General features: G+C 32.5%; 1 protein-coding gene across 5 annotated transcripts in view; it reads right to left on the reverse strand.

The window, feature by feature from the left end:
- Positions 1–18,131, reverse strand: part of LOC117121931 (nuclear receptor corepressor 2-like) — a 46,458-nt gene that overhangs the window by 26,537 nt on the left and 1,790 nt on the right. For 4 of the 5 annotated variants that reach the window (XM_033267343.1, XM_033267345.1, XM_033267344.1 and 1 more), the window contains exons 1-6: positions 10,202–10,245; positions 7,669–7,840; positions 3,871–3,974; positions 2,916–3,102; positions 2,258–2,419; positions 1,811–1,930 (exon numbers count right to left, since the gene is read on the reverse strand). In XM_033267343.1, the coding sequence (XP_033123234.1) occupies positions 1,811–1,930; positions 2,258–2,419; positions 2,916–3,102; positions 3,871–3,974; positions 7,669–7,840; positions 10,202–10,239 (783 nt within the window). In that variant the 5' untranslated portion in view covers positions 10,240–10,245. Of the gene's footprint in view, positions 1–1,810; positions 1,931–2,257; positions 2,420–2,915; positions 3,103–3,870; positions 3,975–7,668; positions 7,841–10,201; positions 10,246–18,131 lie in introns of those variants that run through there. The other variant, XM_033267342.1, reaches the window with a different exon arrangement.

Raw genomic sequence — 18,131 nt, forward strand, 5'->3', positions numbered from 1 at the left:
TGACATTTACCAGATAGTTTTTTTTTTTTTGTTTCAATTTTTAAGTGTGTGCTGTGTAATTTAAGCATGTAATTCAGCAATTATGCTGAAAACAGTTTTGTACATATTTGAATCTGCCAAATGAAAGGAAAAAAAATCCTTTTAAAATGACAAACATACGAATAATACAACTTCTACATTTTTTCAAAGATCCTTATATTGGTTCAGCTGGCAAATAAACAATGCTGAAGTAAAACCTCTGCACATCAGTGAAAACACTTTTGTTTTCGTAAGCGTACTTTCAAAATTTAAATCATAAACTATCTTCTGACTCAATTTTGTTGGAAATAATTGTTTTTGCTACCAAACACCTCGCATCATAAATCAGAAACCCCAATTTTATGAGTATGGCTCAGAGAATAAACATTAGACTAATTTCCTGACTAACCATTACGACCTACAAATGATCTTGGGCAGGATAAACCTAATCTTTGCAGGTTTAGTGTACTATACACCATCAGTTCAGTATTCAGAATTTACTATTAACACAGTGCTTCACATAAATTTATTTTTTGAGCCATAGAAGTCTCTATATTAACAAAAGCAGAGCTTTCGAGACTAGCTGAGATATTTATTAATATTAACAAAGATATTCTTCAGGTGAAATAATGGTAGGTGTTTTAGAATATGAATAAAATTAGAAATTAAATCTCTATAATTTTTTTTAAATTTTGTAATATTTGTGGTTTATTTTTCCTATTCTTTAAATCAAAGTTGATCATTTTTCATATAATTTTAGGAATTAGAATGTTACAGCATTTTGATTGAATGTACTTCAAATCATGACACTTAATATTTCTATAAAATAGCACAGTATCTCAGCATGTGTACAATAATACATGTACAGGAATGTAGAGATCAAGCATGACCTGATTACTAAAACCTGACCTCATTCAATCATGTCACAAGGGAGGTGAAGGTAAGGTCGTCCTGTTTAAATGTCACATGATCAGAGAAAGGAAATGAAGTGCGATCTTTCTAATAAAATCAGCTGCAGTTGAAAGTGTTACTTAGTATAATACATTGATAATAAGAGGGCCTTAAAAAAGCATACCATAAAACCTTGAATAGAAGCCCATTGGGCTTAATCTGGAGAAGAATCCCATCTCGAATTTAAGCCCCACTCTTTACTTTGCAAAAGTAGCCTCAAACAGAAGCCCATCAAAAAAAAGAAGCCTATCTCGAAAAGAAGTAGTTTTTGTAGTTTTCGTACCTTGTTTTAATTCTCTTTATTTTTGTTGTAGAATATTTATCTTGTTTCTTGCTTAACTTTTTGTGTGCTGTATTAAAGTTTGAAATTGTATTTCAACACGGCCCCAGGGAAGAACAGGCATTGGCTGAGTCTGGGCCACACATGTATAAATAAAGTTTATTATTATTATAATTATTATTAAGCCCATCCAAAGGTTGCCAAAAAAAAGAAGCCCAGGGCTTCTATTTAAGGTTTTACTTTATTCATAATTAATATGTGTGCATGTACAATGCATCTCTATTCTCATATGTTAATGTGTGTACATTATCAATGCATCTCTATACTCACAAGATGTTAATTAGTATGTATGTATTTACAATGCATCTCTATAATTACATGATATTAATTAATGTGAATGTATCTACAATGCATCTCAATACTCACAAAGATGTTAATAAGTGTGTATGTATTTACAATGCATTTCTATACTTACAAGATGTAAATAAATAAATTAGTTGCTTTTGTATCAACTACAAGAGATTGGATGGTGATGAACTGTATTATTACATTGGCACTTACCCTGTTTTCAGCATATATCATCTGAATGACATTCTGTTGTTTGGGTTCAGAACTACTGACGTCATTAGAGGCTTCCTTGTCCGTATCAGCTGGCTTTGCTGCCCTCTTCTCAAGTTCATCCTGTAAAGCATTAATGAAGGACAATTAAACAAAGGGGTAAAGACATCACTTGTTTCTACATTCAGAGACCCTCTAATTTGAGAACAATTTTCAAACAATCTTTTAACATAAAGCTAGCCCTTTAAATGGAGACCAAAACCTTCAGTCCCTTAGGTTGCCTCGAATTCCTGACGGCAGTGGGGTCAAGAAAAGCCCAGAGCCCCTCAGAGGGGGTCTGGGGTAAAACTCCAACAATAGAAGGATTTGAATTTATTAAATTTTGACGTTTCACAATCTGCTAACATTACATAAATCACAATCTTGAGAATTGTGGTTCTTGTCACCTACCTGCTTCTTTTTCAGATTAGCTATCTGTGATTCTACTCGTGATATTTCCCTATCAACTTTCTCCATACATGCCAACAAATCATCTTTTGAAAGTTTTGATGCCGTTTCTTGGTCACAGGGTGTTGGTGAAATATTTTCCACTTTGGGAATAAATGGAGGTTCCTGTATAAAAGGCGACAATTAAAGAAAGTACTTCTTGCATTGTTTTTCATGTAAAATTGATGTAATTAATAATGTTCTAGAGCACAGTCTGTAGAAGTTTTGGTTTCCTTAGGTTTTCACTTGTTTTTTCTTTTTCTCATAAATGCTGTACTTGGTGGAAGCTACCGGAGCCCAGCAAACTGACGCCGAGGTACCTGCGTGTACATGGTAGTGATGGCGATGCTATCTCAAAATCGGGAGTGCGCACTCCCCTCCCCCCTTCGCGTTCTTTTGTCTTTGTTTCTTGTGGCTTCAAAAGCGCCTTGAGACGGTTTTCTGTGGAAGGCGCTATATAAATATACGACCATCGACCATAATTTTGTAAAGCAGACATTAATTAAATATCCATTAATCAATATAGTTCACAGACCTCAAATTCATTGTGACAATTTAATCATTAATGTTACTATATTATCATTTTTAATAGTATTATTATTAGCACTATTTTTACTCTCACCTTTTTGATCTCAACTGGTTGTACTTGAGGTTGATCTGTAGGCTGGTGTAGTATACGAATTGGTTTAGCTTCAACTTCAGGGTCATTCAAACGAGGGCGCTTTGCTATGACCTCAGGTGGCTCATGATGTGCAGCAACTCCCAGTTGATTTGCACCAAAATCATGTTGGTGGTAATATTCTGCAGTCCTTCAAAGCAATCAAATCAACATTTTTGTAAGTATAAAATGTGTACTCCTTTTTGCTTTCTTCTCTCACTTTAAGACTGTACATAAAAAAAAATAAACTTTGCAACACCATGCTTTTTTTTTTAATGGATGTGAATCAACATATTTTTAATGTATTTGTGAAATAATAAGAAGGTATCCAACCCCCTCGGATAGCTCATAAAAATGAAGGTAATTGTGAATGAGCCAAGTTTCATATTGGAAACATGTGAAAAAAGCACTTGTCAAAACAGTTAAAAAAATGGTAACTACAGGATAATGAATAGATTACACTTGATAAGAGATATAAACCAATCCTCTACAAGTACCAAGGTTTCTGGGTAGCCAATGGTTGCATGCATGATAGTTTTTATAACCCAGATATACATCAGCCAAAGATCATATGCAGCAAATGACTGCCATAGATTTATAAGTTCTGAGAGATATTTTTATGCTTTAAACCAAACTTCTGTGAGATCAGACTTGCTACAAGGATCGTGGTTCCTTTACAGCCAATAGATACGAAAAAACTTCTGCAAAGGGCAAGGTTCTTATACAGCTTTTTATTACATTACAAATAAACTAGACCTATTTGAGGGCAATGGTCAATTTCATAACCTGATTTTTTTAAGCTTAAAAGTCAATATTTTGGAAATAAAAATTGTATAGGAACTAAAAATTAAATTATGGTTACTATATTAGTTTTATGATCATAAAACATGTAAAGTAAATCCTCTTGTAACAGTCTTACCTATCAGCTGTTTGATGTCCATGAAATTCTGATAACAGCGATGGACGTCTTCGATTCATTGGAGCACCATACTGGGAATCTCTGTGATCCCATGAGTTGTATTCCTATAGGAAGTCAATGGTAAATATCATATTAAAATATAATTATGGATGCATTAAATATAAAATAGATTTAATGTCTCACTGAAGACAAAAAATAACAAATCTCATGTGATACCACATTTTACCAAGCAATAAAAATGTCACATACAATAATTTTTATTTACATATATAAAGCAATTCTTTCATTTCTGAGGATGACATAATTCACACGATGGTGTGCATTTCGATACTTGGAGTATGCATTATACTATCTTAAAGCAATTGTGGTAAAGGCAAGCCAAACCAGTCACTCATCGCAAATGGTGTCTCAGAGATAACATTGGCCAAAACATGCTGGAAAGTCTAAATTTTTGAAATCTATTTTATTGCACTAAACTAACCTTTATATATGTATACATCAGGCTATGCTGTTATTTTCCCCTTTTTTCAAAGTTAAAACATCAACTTTTAAGGATTTGGTAATGGTTGCTGCCTGAGAAATGCTCGAAATCGTAACCTTTGAAGGCTGATTTCTCAAATATTCTTCTTTAAACAGTTGTATGTTTGAACACTTGTAACTTCATAGGGAAATATCGGATTTAAATGATTCTATGACCATTTTATAGCTCTTATTCTACTGTTTAACCCTGTATTAATAACATAAATCGATTTTTGCAACCAGTGACTAGTTTGGCTTGTCTTTGCCACAATTGTAGTTTGTTGACAGCTTCTTATCAATACAGCATCTCAAGATGGCCATCACCGAATCATTAAAAAATGTTGTTAACAACAACATAACATGATGTGTAGATACAAAGGTTAGTTTAGTGCAATAAAATAGATTTTGAAAATTTTGCCATTCCAACATGTTTTGGCCATTACACGATTTGAAAGGAGCGACTGGTTTGGCTTGTCTTTGACACATATTGTAAGCGATAACACACACCTTCAATAAATTTTGGATTCAGTAGGTCTGACAGAATGCTGCCCTCAATGTACAAAACAAGCATTAAAAAATTTATTCCGTGCGCAATTAGGTTATACCAGTCCATCACTAATAAGGAGAGCGATCACGCTTCTCCGCGCTCCTGAACATGCTTTCAGGAGAGCAACTAACCGCGCTCCTTGATTTACCAGGCAACTAAAACAAAAATTAATGAAAAAAATTGTATTTTGAAACTTTGTCCATAATCAAAATCTATCGAATTTTGCAACTAAAGCTATATTCAGGTGTATAAAGCCACAAATTTTATAAGCGATTCCCACCACGAAATTCAAGGTGCCATCTCTACACCGGTCATCAACCTGCTCCTAAAAAATTCTAGATCACGAACCGCGGAGGCGAAGACCATCAGGATAGGCCCAGGCTACCCCAATTAATTAGCCTAGGTTTACTGACCTAGTATTGTAATTATACTCACTGCAATGCGACAAGGATTCCTACGACATTCAAGCAATGGTTTGGGTTGCTTAAATAATTATTTTCACATTACGTTCATTCATAAACAATGTTTGAAACACATTGTGTTTGAACCAACTTCGCTAAAAACAATAACAAACATTTTTTCCTCGAAGTCATGGTTGTAAACTCACTGCACGGCGTCTTGTTGCGGGGAGGCTAGTAATGTTATAGAAAGAATACGACTATGCAGTGTTCACTGTTATAATTTCAGAATAAAAACTTGTGAAAATAATGTGTGCCATAAAACATGAGTTTTCTTGAAGAATGGCAAACGTTATCTGCCCATGCATGAACTTTGTATCACGTGGTTCTGGGTTCTGTTTGCGTGATTGATGTTGTTGCGTAATTCGCTCGAGTAGCAGGTCGTGAGTACTGAGTAGTAATAACGGCTAGTTAGGCCTAGAATATTTTGAGTCGGCTTTTATTAAATTGATTGAATAATGTAAAAAAATATGCTCACCATATTCAAGTAAATTATTATTTAAATTTGAATAAACTAAAATGATTGTTGAAACTCACACGGGATTTAACGCAGAAAATATACAGACGTCTACGTGAAAAAATGAGGATTTCCCTAGGTAATACATGGTTTTGATGAGGGTTTTCCTAGAGAATACAAGTATTTCCAGTTGTTTGTTGTTTAATAATCAGCCGATAAAGTTGAAATTTTTTTATTTTAATGTTTGCAAATATAATGTCAATGTTCCAAAATAGATAAAAACCTTAAAATTTTGGAAACAGTTTGGAGATTAAAATAGGTGTAGTTATACACAGGTGACGCCAAAAAAAACGTGATATTACTTCGAGAGGGTTTATTCCAAGTGAGGCTCTGGAGTTAGAGTTTATTTGAGTGGGAGGCAGGGGAGGTTTTGAGGCAGGGGAGGTTTTGAGGCAGGGGAGGTTTTGGGGCCGGGGGAGGGCCGGTTCCCCTTCGATTATTGATTGCCTAAATTGCCTCAGAGGTTATTTCCAGGCGTCTAGAAAACAAAATTTCCCGGGGGCATGCCGGATCTCACTAGGGTAGTGATGTCTCTCAATTGCGCGTCCCCTACTTCGGACACCTGGATCCACACATGGGGAGGGGGGCGCCTATTCAAAGCTGTGAAACTTTCAAGGAGAGCAATTTAGTGCTCTCCTGCATTTTACATACATGATGGACTGTTATACAACAAACTGTTTTGAGGATGAATGAATCCTGTTAGATGTTTGAGGCTGTGACAATTAAGTTAGTTTCGAGTAATAATGTTTTTCCAAGGTTTGAATTAGCCTTTAAGTATAATTTTCTCATCACTGTGCTCATTTAAGCTTAATAATATTTGTTTGAGCAACACTGAACACTTTCATCCATTATAAAATTTAATTAGGCCTTTTTCTGTATTTTCGATGGCATAACATTATAACAAAGGTTTATGTGAAAAAATTCATTAAGATTGTTTTACTGGAGAGTTTTTCATAGACTAAAATAACTGAATAGTTTAAAAGTCCCAATGGGAACATAATGTCTAAGTTCTTTACATGATAAATGTCAACAGATATAAACCTTCAAATCAAATACTGTACTAGCATTAGAGGAATCTTTCGTTGCAACATTTATTACAACAGGTACAAACAGATAAATGATAACAACTTTGAATTTGAGTCGTAATCTTCCTTTTGATACTTACAACATCCCAGGTGCTTTCTTTTTTTACTTTCCATGACTTTGCTTTTAATTGTGTCTTATTCTCAACATCAGACTTTAAAAATGCCCTTTTAATTCATTAATCTGATGAAGTATAACATTGGCAAGTGGTTTTGTAATACCTGTGATGCAATATTACTTTATTGTTATTGAACTATGACTTTTGTCTTAGTCGTTATCTTGTTTGTCCTGGTATTTTGAAAAAAAATAAATACATATTGACAGAGGGTTACCCTTTCGGTGTATCCTAGGTCAGCTGATTAAACAAGTGAAATAATCCCTAAGCCTCTTTACAAGGATTTAGGGAGTGGAGTTGCTTTTTAGTTGTGAGTGAAAGTCCTGCTGTCAAGGGAATTGAACCAAGGACACTAGAATTAGAAGGCAAGCTATTCAATTCCACTCATTAAAAGATAAATTTGAAAGGCATTTGCTTATAAACCACTAAACTATTTAACTCCAATACATACTTATCATATTTCAGGTATATTTACAGAAGGAAGAAAAGTAACAGAATATAAAACTGACACGTTCTTAATCTTCCACTTTTCATCGACAAACAAAATACTAATTGTTACCTGTTGGCGCAAATCTTGATGTCCATGAGCCCCATACAGGCTGGCATAAGGAGTATCCCTGACAGCATAGTGTTGCGTTTCACGTGGAGCAAATACAAAGCGAGGCAACGGACTTTGAGGGCGCACTCTCTTATAAACATTCATTTGATCTCTCTGAGATCCACCTGGCATTCTGGAGGAAAAATCATTGATCGTAAAAAAAAACTAAATTCTAATGAAGCAGCTAAAATTATCCGCATACACGGTATTACGATAAAATGTATTCGTCCAATGAGAAATAATAATTGACTTCCATCACCTCAAAATAAAGTACAGGTATACAACCTACATACCTAGCACCTTTAATAAATTGGATTGGCACATTGTAGGCCTATATCTCTGATGTTACCACATTAAAAAAAAATTTTATTTTTTTTTTATTCATTAATTAATTGATCTATATATATATATTTTTTTTTTTATCTGAAATGCACTTTTAATATAAACTGTAATAATTTCCAAAGTGGTTTATAAAAAAAAAAAAAAAAAAAATCACTACAAAAATAAATATTGAATCAAAATAGTGAAGTCAACAATTGTCTACAAATGTTTACTACAAAATTCCATACTTTGGAATAAATTTGCTACTACTGTATGCAATATATTTATTATTTATTATACATAGTGGAATAACAAAGGAATAAAAATGCAAATCCCCAGAAAGAGTTTATGCCATATGTATCCCACTGGAAAGTTAGGAAGCAAAAAAACATACTTAAATAAAAATAGTACTCTTCACTTTCCCATTGCACCCCATTTGCTACATCCAGCCACCCTACACCCAGTGGCCACAGATTAACATTCTAATTGCTATATTAATTTGTAAAATCCATTAAGAATTAGTAAATGAACAACTGCACTAATATAATTTTTAATACTTAAATTAAATTAATTAAATGAACAAGCATTTAAAATTGAATTTTAAAAAAAACTCTAGCAAAGAAATATTTTTAATAGCAATTTAATTAACAGCATCACTTCTAGTTAAGTGGAAATTAGTTGAGCCATGAAAATCAAAAAGGAATTTGAAGATCATGATGATGTACGTACACATATTTATGGACTGCCTTGCATATTAAAGACTGTAAATACTATATGGTCCCACAATAACAAAATATATACATAAAATATGTAACTGTAAACCTACCAACAATGTATGTGTTGGACAAAAAAAATTTATGACTATGACTCAATAATATAAGTTCAAGGTTATCTGGTAAGTAACAAGAGGTCAAAGATCAGAAAATGGTATTGTGATATATAGAATAAAAAATGTTGCTGATTGGAAAGTAAAACAATATTATGTGGAAGGCACATTGGTATTTATCAACCAAAATGTAAAATATCATAATACTTGTTTTCATAAACACATGAACAAAAAATCAATATTTTGGGATTATAAAGAAATGTAAGAAAATATTAATTTTAATCTTTATTTTGCCTGCTGGCTCTATGAAATCTTTTCATCAAATAAGGCAACTATCAGACCCTTGAACTGTAAAACACATTGCAACATCTCATTCTTTATACATGACCATTGCGTTGTATCTTGAACAAGGGACTATGTTACTTTTTTACATTTGTCATTAACATATTATCTGTAATTTCTCTTCATCTAGATGCTTCAGGCACAACCATTTTTTTCATAAGAGTATGTATGCCTACGCTTTCAACCCCTCTCTCCTAAAGTGTATGTTTTGTAATTTGTACTCTATTGAAAATTACGGATGGCCCTAAATATTGTTTCTACAGTAAATCCTTGCAATTTATATACTGTAGACCCTTGAATTGGCTGAAAAGCAACTTTAAGATTTTCATACTGAAAAGTCAGTATATCATGAGCAAAACTGAACTGTTTGAACTGTCATAGAGTGTGAATTCAACACATCAGTACACCCATAGCCTGCAGGTAGAAAAAATGAAATAATACAGGAAACTTCACTGAAAAACACAGATGATCTTCGCTATATTTTCAGAAGAGGCAACATGAGATATGACAAGGTTTTACATTATGAAAAATAATCTTTTCTGCTTTTTTTTTTTTTTTATCAACATCATTAGTCCATGATTTTAACATAAACTACACTGCTGTTTTAAAACACAATAACAACTGACATGCGGATCAGCCAAAGAAGATCTATGATCCAGCTTGCAAATAGTCATAAGAAAAAGATATATTGTGTGGTAAACAATTTAAAATGATATAAAATTATATTATAAAATATATTGCCAATGTTGAATACTTAATCTAACTCTATTTAATAATTTAATGAAATTGTAACCTCCCTAGCCAAAAATACATGATGAACAGGGCCAAGACATTTCATAGTCCACATAAAATATGAATTTGTTAGTTTTTGATTTTCCTTCTGGGTATAAACAGTTAGCTGAAATTGATTAATAAAAAAATCATCACATTTTGTTTTTTCCTGCATAGTTTTCCATACTTTTCCTAAAACTTGTTAAGAAAAGAAAAATCAAAAGCAGAGCTTACTTTAGTGTTTGGACTAGAGAATTTGCCATTCCTACCATACAAATCTATTATACAATCCTAGCATATCACGTATGGTGTATACAGAGTGGACAGTGACAATGTACCAAAGACACGAACAAAATGTTCTACATTCTAAAAAGAAAGCAAATTTTAATAAATAATCCAAAAAGATGAATGTCAATATATGTTAAATTCACCTTTAATTTATATCCATACTTAAAAATCTTCTGAACCATTGCACTGTAATTGAACCTTTAAGGGATCTTCTTTGAAGTTGTATCTATTTTACATTTCTCAAGAACCACTACACAAAGAGTTTATGTACTGTACTGTATTACAGGGCTTATACTGTACTGTAGCAACTGTATACAGTAATAGGATTCAATAGCTCAAACATTTGAGTCCAAAACTTACACAATATTGTATAACTATATACTCCTAGTATTTCAATGTAATTAGGATTATTTTGACAACTGAAATCATTACTTGCTGACCTTTTAAAAAGCTAGGCTAAAGACTTATTCTAAATTGAATGACCAGTCTCAGACGGCGACCATGTTTCTACATAAATGTGATATGTTGACACTTAATGAAAGTAGAGCCAACCTCCTCATTTTATGTCAAGGCAAACTTACATTAAATTCTAGCCAAAAAAAAGATATAAATTATAATAAATTAAAATTCAATTGAAACATAAGCAGCAGTGAATTATTCCCAGTGGAAAATAAAGGAAGAGAGTGTTCCATTGAAGGAAGGTCTGACTGATGTATTGACAGACCCTTCAACTTTAATCAAGTAATGTACAGTACTCTGTAGTAAACATACATGAGCTGATGACATCCTCTGTACTTTTTATACCTTGTTTAGCAAACCTGCTGCCAGCCAATAATTGATTGCGAATAAAAATAAATTTTAGTTTTGGCCAATTAGTGTACCCACTACTGCCATGAAAAAATGGAAATTTCAGAAAAAAATAAGTTTTCTATATTTTTATTATGCCAGCTGCTGCCTTGAAATCTCAAAAAATAAGATCTTCCTAATTACATAAATTTAAAGCATTTAACCATCCCATTACTAAAATTTTTTACAATCAATAATCATATTTTATTTTTATTTTCTCCGCTATCTAGATGTTTTTGGCAGAACTATTTGCTAAATAAGAAAGCAAAATTTTACTATTTTTTTTCACCCTCCACTGACAATTTTTAAAACAATAAGTTTGCGAAACAAGGTATAAAAAAGTCTAGCTGTACAATGATTTTCCTTTAAAATTTAAATAAATGGTGGTCATACCTAGACCTCCATCACTGAAAGATTAATGAGAGTAAAGAAGAAAATGATACTAATAAATATCTGTGTATTTTCCAGAAAACCACCCAAAACAGAAGATAAATGTAATGCAAACCAATGAGAATACAGGTGGTAAGGTAGTAGCATTGAACGTAACATCGCCACTCTTTCAAGACAAACCCTCTCATAATAAAATCTTTTTGGATAAGAACTCAACATTAGTTATGTGTGCACTTTATAGGACCTGTTTTTGGAAGAGGAAGGTGTTACCCTGTTAATTGAGTCACGTCAGTCCCTGTCTTTATTGAAGGATGTGACTACCTCTATTTGGCAGCTATGATACTGACCACGCCTGTACAAAATTCAATACAATAGCACTGATACAGTAGCTATGGGTTGCCACACATATACACACATTGCAGGGTTTGAATTTTCCGACAGCAATTGCTATAGAAAGGGCCTTCCACTGCTGTGGTAAATCCCAGGATCGACAGCAAGCTTTTAGCTGTTGTGTTGCTTAACCCAGGCTACTGTAAGCCTAGCAACAGATTTTATAATTAAAAACAATAAAAACAGTTGATTGTTTTTGTAGAAGAATAAACCGCTGTAATAAAACGATAGCTAACAGCAACTTCTTGCTGATGGAGCATTTTGAAGAAATTCAAACCCTGCATTGGAACCAAGCAGTTTGGGTAGTAAGGGAAATGACCATTATTCAATATCAATCTAAGGTCCTATGATTTTGAGATTTTCAGCATCTCAGTGTGGTAAAGGGTAGGTCTAAGTCATGCTACAAAGTAGGCCTACAGAGCTAGGTAGGCCTAGGCCTACTGTAAGCCTTGCCATGAGAAACAATTTTTGTCACGAAATATGACTTGGATTTTACTGTTTTCTGCACCAAAATAATACTTTACAGAAGTCAAAATTACCTGTGCTCACAGTGAACTATTCATTTGAAGTGATTTCCGAATAAAAACATGACCATAAATGCCCAAATGGAGTGTTATTATTCTTTTCATAAAGGTCGCGAATCCATTCCCCAATGATCAAAAAGTCAGATTTACTGTACAGTATGCCTGAACAAGCATGAACATCTCAAATATAATATATCTCATCTGAAAAAGATTGATATTTATTGCTTTAAACTTTATATCACTTTATTAGTTTAAATGTTTTCTCTCTTAGCTGATGTAACAATTCTAATTATTTCTGAAGACTTTTAAATACATTTTAAAGTGTTTTTGTAGTTAAAAATTATCGTTCGTAATGACGTCATCGCCGCAAATTTGGTTCGTAAAATCAAGAGTTCGTAAATGGGAAGTTCGTAATTGGCAGGTAACTGTACTTCCACCATGTTTTCTAACACGACTCCATGTTTTTGTTTGAGCTTGGAAATTTTTGCTAGATATTTGCATTTGTTAAGCCTTGCTTTTATCATTTTTATATGGAAACGCAAAGTGTTTGTAATATGTGGAAAGGAGGGTTGCAGGTAAAATTCAAAGCATTGTAAATTTAATATACTGGTGTCAGTGACTGAACATAGCCAACAACTATATTTGAAATAAATTTGATATCATAATTACACTTGTAATTGTAATATTTATTAATTTATATGCATATTGCAGGACACATATTGTAACAAGACACACAAAATACAAAAATATAATGCTTCATTAAGACACCTGACATATGAACAGTATTATTAAAAACATCATTATTATTGATTATATCACTGGGAGTTTGCTTGTAAGATGGAGTATTTGTAATTCAGATTTTCATAAATGGGAGGTTTGACTATGGTGTACTTTATGTGCTATGAATTGCTGCTACTATAACTGTATGCTTCTGTCCCTAGCCTGTAATTCAGGGATCATCTCAAAACAGAAGCCGATAAAAACAGTCTACTGTACACACAACAATGATGTGGGTTATAACACTGAATACTAAATAAGAATACTGAGAATAAATTCTATATTGTTAGTCTCAAAAGTGTTGCTGTTATTTACTTTATATTGTTCAACACTGAATACTGAAACTTTATTTGGCCAGAAGGAAATTTGTTACATTGACAAAGCTCATTAAATTACACTCAGTTGTAGAAAATACATTAAATAGGCATGTTAAAACATGAATACATTTATTCAAGGAATTATAATATTAATGTTGTATTATATGGCATTGTAATTAAAGAGACAACTTAAGCATATTACATTATGCACTAAGTGCCAGAAAAATGGTTTGAACATTAAAAAGTGTAGATACATATAAAATTAGGATAACTTTTCAGCTGAGATATAATTTTAAAAATGTAGGACGTGAAACTAAATGATTAATTTTATTTGGCCTGAAGGTGAGTTACTAATTACTAAAGCATGGGTCTCAAATAGAGTACTGGGATTCCTTGTATCCCATGGGTAATAAGCTAAATATTTATTTTCAATCCCATCAGAGTTCGCTTGCTGAATATTCTGAGTACGCTACTCAAACTTCATTATGCAATGTCATTTTCTTCTGTAGTGGAGTTTCTTACTTTCCTCAAAGGAACAATTAGTTAAAAGGAGGTTTCTTGATACTATCCCATAGAAGTATGTATGTCTAGATGTGAATAAAAACATATTCTAATAAAGAAATTAGATTGTATAGAAGATCATGGGTGGGATTTAGTCATTGCTTCCTGTGAAATCAAACGTAGTCTCTAGTGCAGTATGAATTTCAGCTACTAGAGAATATTATTATTAACATCACCTGTACTTGGATGTAATGAACAAATATACTGCCAAAGATATTCATTCATAAGGAACTATGAGATGAATAATAGAAAAGCAAAAAAACTGCTGAAAACCACATTAATTACAAAATGAGACACCAATCAAAAACTCAACAATAATCATTTTCTCAAATATTTATATACATTAAATGTGTAACCAGGGTCTTGTGGCACCAAATATATAAATAACTTTGTTTTTGGCCAGTTAGCGTACAGGATGACTTAAAAAAAAAAATTAAATTTCGGGTCAAAAATAAATGTTGTTTATTTATATTTATTATGCCCATTGCTGCCTTAAAAATTTTCTTAAAAAAATATCCATATTTCTTTCTTAATTATATAAATTTAAAGCATTTTATTAATGCTAACTACCTTGTTTGCATTTACTAACAAAGTTTTATTTTTATTTTCTCCTCCGTCTGAGCGCTTTTGGCAAAACCATTTGCTAAATAAGAAAAAAAAATGTTTAAATCAATATGTTGACATAAAACTTCCTTTAAAGCAAAACATCAGTCGTTTCCAGCCGAGATATATTCCATTTTGAGCTGCGACATGCTTGTTCAGGCAGCTTTTTGTTACATTAGGTATATAGAATCACACTTTTAGTTCTTTCGAGGCACTTTTCTAATGGATTCACAATTGTTATGAAGAGAATAATAACATTTTTTTCTGCTATTAAATGGTCACGTTTCCATTTAAATGAATATTTCACAGTGAGTACAGATAATTTTGGCTTCTGTACAGCATTATTTAGTGAAGAAAATAGTAAAATCCAAGTCATATTTTGCGACAAAATTTGCTCCCATGGCAATGCTTAGGCCTACCTAGCCCTGTATACTATGTAGAATAGGCCTATCATTACCAGTCATTGAGATACTACTGTATGAATATTTGAACTCTCTGAATACCAACTTCATCAATTACGAACTCTGTTCAGATGCAGACGTAGGTAATAGGGAGATGTAATTGTGCAAGTAAAATGATAAACAAATCATGTTCATAAACAATAAACCAACATAAAAAATATGAAGAAAATACAAAACTTACGATTAATTTATATTATCATTCAACTTACTCCCTACAAAGAGTACTATTCAAATTATTTACCATATATTAAATGCAAATTAGAACAGGAGATGGTAAGCCAGTAAGGAAAAATAAACTTCAATTCTCTATGGAATAGGTCATTTTCAACACTGAATGAAAATCAGGAAAGTGAATATTTATCCCCAATGAATATGACTCAATCTATATAGAAATATTTGAACAAATCAAAAACACTATAATGCTGACTCAACAAAATATCAAAATAAAAAAAATGAATAAGATTAATGACTAAAACTTAATAATGATTTTTTAAAAAGTATATTTAAATATTTGGATAGCCTAAATATTTTGGAACATAAAAAACAATAGTAATAACAATTAAAATAATTTTAACATGTGAATTAATTCAAAAAATGCCAAACTCATAAGGAATGTCATGTTGGCATAAAGAAATGCCACTAATAATAGATTGTGATTTAAATTTTAGCTAACATTTTTAACTTGGCAATTTGAAATTTCATTATTTATTTATCTATCTGCTTGTTCTTTTGCCTAGCTTCCATTAATAGCCAAATTGATATTCCATACTCACTCAATGTTACATGTGTCACTGAATAAACAATCAATATTTGAATGAAGCTTATTTGTAGTCTCAGGATAGAATGCAAACTACATCAACTTGGCAATTTCAATGTTTTTGTGGTACTGTATATTTGTATGTTTATCACAAGTAAATAAAATTACAACAGAAATTGAAAAAGTTCATGTAGGACTATATTTATTACATAGTAATTATTTTTTATTGTATTTATTAACCATATAAGCAAATTGTAAATTATTAAGCCATGGCCTTGTACCCATTCGTCTAAGTAATATATCAATTAGATTACTTTACATTAGAACTAAATTATTATTAGAGATAAAAGAATTTGGTCTTCTAATTAAATCCATGTTGTTTTGGCTTCCTAACCCCGAAAAGACCAGGGTTGGAAAGACTTTTTACTTTTGCAGTTACTACATATGTACTCACCTGTAGAAGACCAATGCGTGGTCGAAAGCTTGTGATTTAATAAATTTGTTAGTCTGAAAAGTGCTGTTTGTCCTTCATTTACTGTTACATTGATTTAGGCCCTATCCCTGCCATTTTTTAAAGTCAGGCTCCGGAGGAAACAAATTTGTTGACATGACATTGATTTTTCTAAGACAGAAAAAGGTTGTTTGACGAAAAACTGGGGAACGGTGAATGAGATACAGATTTTTTAATATTTAAAAACTGGGGGAATAAGGTGTAAAAATGGGCAGTTATGCCCCTTTTTCCCCCAGTTTTTAAATATTAAAAAATCTGTATCTCATTCACCGTTCCCCAGTTTTTCGTCAAACAACTTTTTTCTGTCTTAGAAAAATCAGTTCTACAACATATCAAAAAATTGTTTTCCTCCGGAGCCTGACTTTAATCAGTTCAGGTGTGAAGAGGTCATAACCTACAAGTTGAGATGCTATCTAGAGACCTGCCAACGCACTCTATTCTGTCAAGTGTCACCCGATATTTAAACAAATCTCCAGTTCTCCCGATCGAATGTAATTTTCACCCGATTTCACAGGCCACCCCCCTCCCCAAAAATACTCCGATTTATGCATAATTTGATTGATTTGATCATTATTATTCAATGTATTCGCCGCCTGCTCCTTCACGGTGCAATAAACAAGCAACCATTTTCAATTCAAATTCAATTCACCAACGGCCAATAATTTGTAGTGACATGACTTTTTGGTATCTTGCATCATCTTTTAGTTAATTCTGGAAACCTCCAGATTTTTTGGTAACTCTCCAGAATTTTTAAGATTCTTAAAAAAATCTCCAGATTTTCATGACCCAAGGGTTGGCAGGTTAGATGTTTAAATTTCTAGGTAAAGCCACATTGAAAATTATTTTGTTTGTGCAGGAGATACATTGCAAACTAACAAAAAATTGCTTAGAAAATCACAAGCAAAATAGATGTGCGTAATAAATTAATTGTATATTGAGAATATTGAGACATAAACGAAGGCCAGACTGTACAGTAATAATGCCTGCGTGGGGAATATATTTTCCGTGCAAAAATTATGCCTAGAAATCCGTCCATGCATTTCGGAGAATATGAACCAATTTCTGCAAAGATTTTGCTGAAAACTGAGCTTTGACCTAATCTTAATATAACCAGTGTATTTTTATGCAGTAGTATGATTCTGCGCATCTATTTTCCTAGCAATTTTTCGCGCAAATTTGAGTTATTTTTTGAGGTATCATCTGCGCAATTAAAATACTTAACAGTATGGAGCAAATGCATAATTTTCTGCCTGAATTGGCCACTATTTACAAAATACGTGGAAGGATTCAATGTGCAGGCTACCTAGCCTAGCAGTATTAGAGAATTAACTTAGTAAGACTAAGAGTCAGCAGAGTGTCATCTAATTATTTATCCACCCAGACAAGAAACAGAACCTTTTTGGTGTAGGCCTAGGCCTAGGCTATTTTATTTTTAAAGGATTTTATAAAAAAATATGTAAATTAATGAGCTCATCTTCTTCAGCAACCAATGACTCTGTTTATTATGTTTTTCTTAATTATAGACAATTATATATATTCACCTTCAACTACATAAATTACTAAAATTGTAGTCGTAATACTTTGATGAAACTGAACCTAAGAAATGCTAGGCCTCCAATATTAAACCTGCAGCAGATACTTTTGACCGCAGCTGTCCCGAACCGATGCATGTTCTTGATGACGATTTGCTGGTCTCAGAACTGACGGCAAATACAATGTTTTGTATTGTATAAATACAC

The sequence above is a fragment of the Anneissia japonica genome, unplaced genomic scaffold (assembly GCF_011630105.1).
Source record: "Anneissia japonica isolate Jap-2015-1 unplaced genomic scaffold, ASM1163010v1 scaffold352_len1594369_cov220, whole genome shotgun sequence".
NCBI classification, from domain to species: Eukaryota; Metazoa; Echinodermata; class Crinoidea; order Comatulida; family Comatulidae; genus Anneissia; species Anneissia japonica.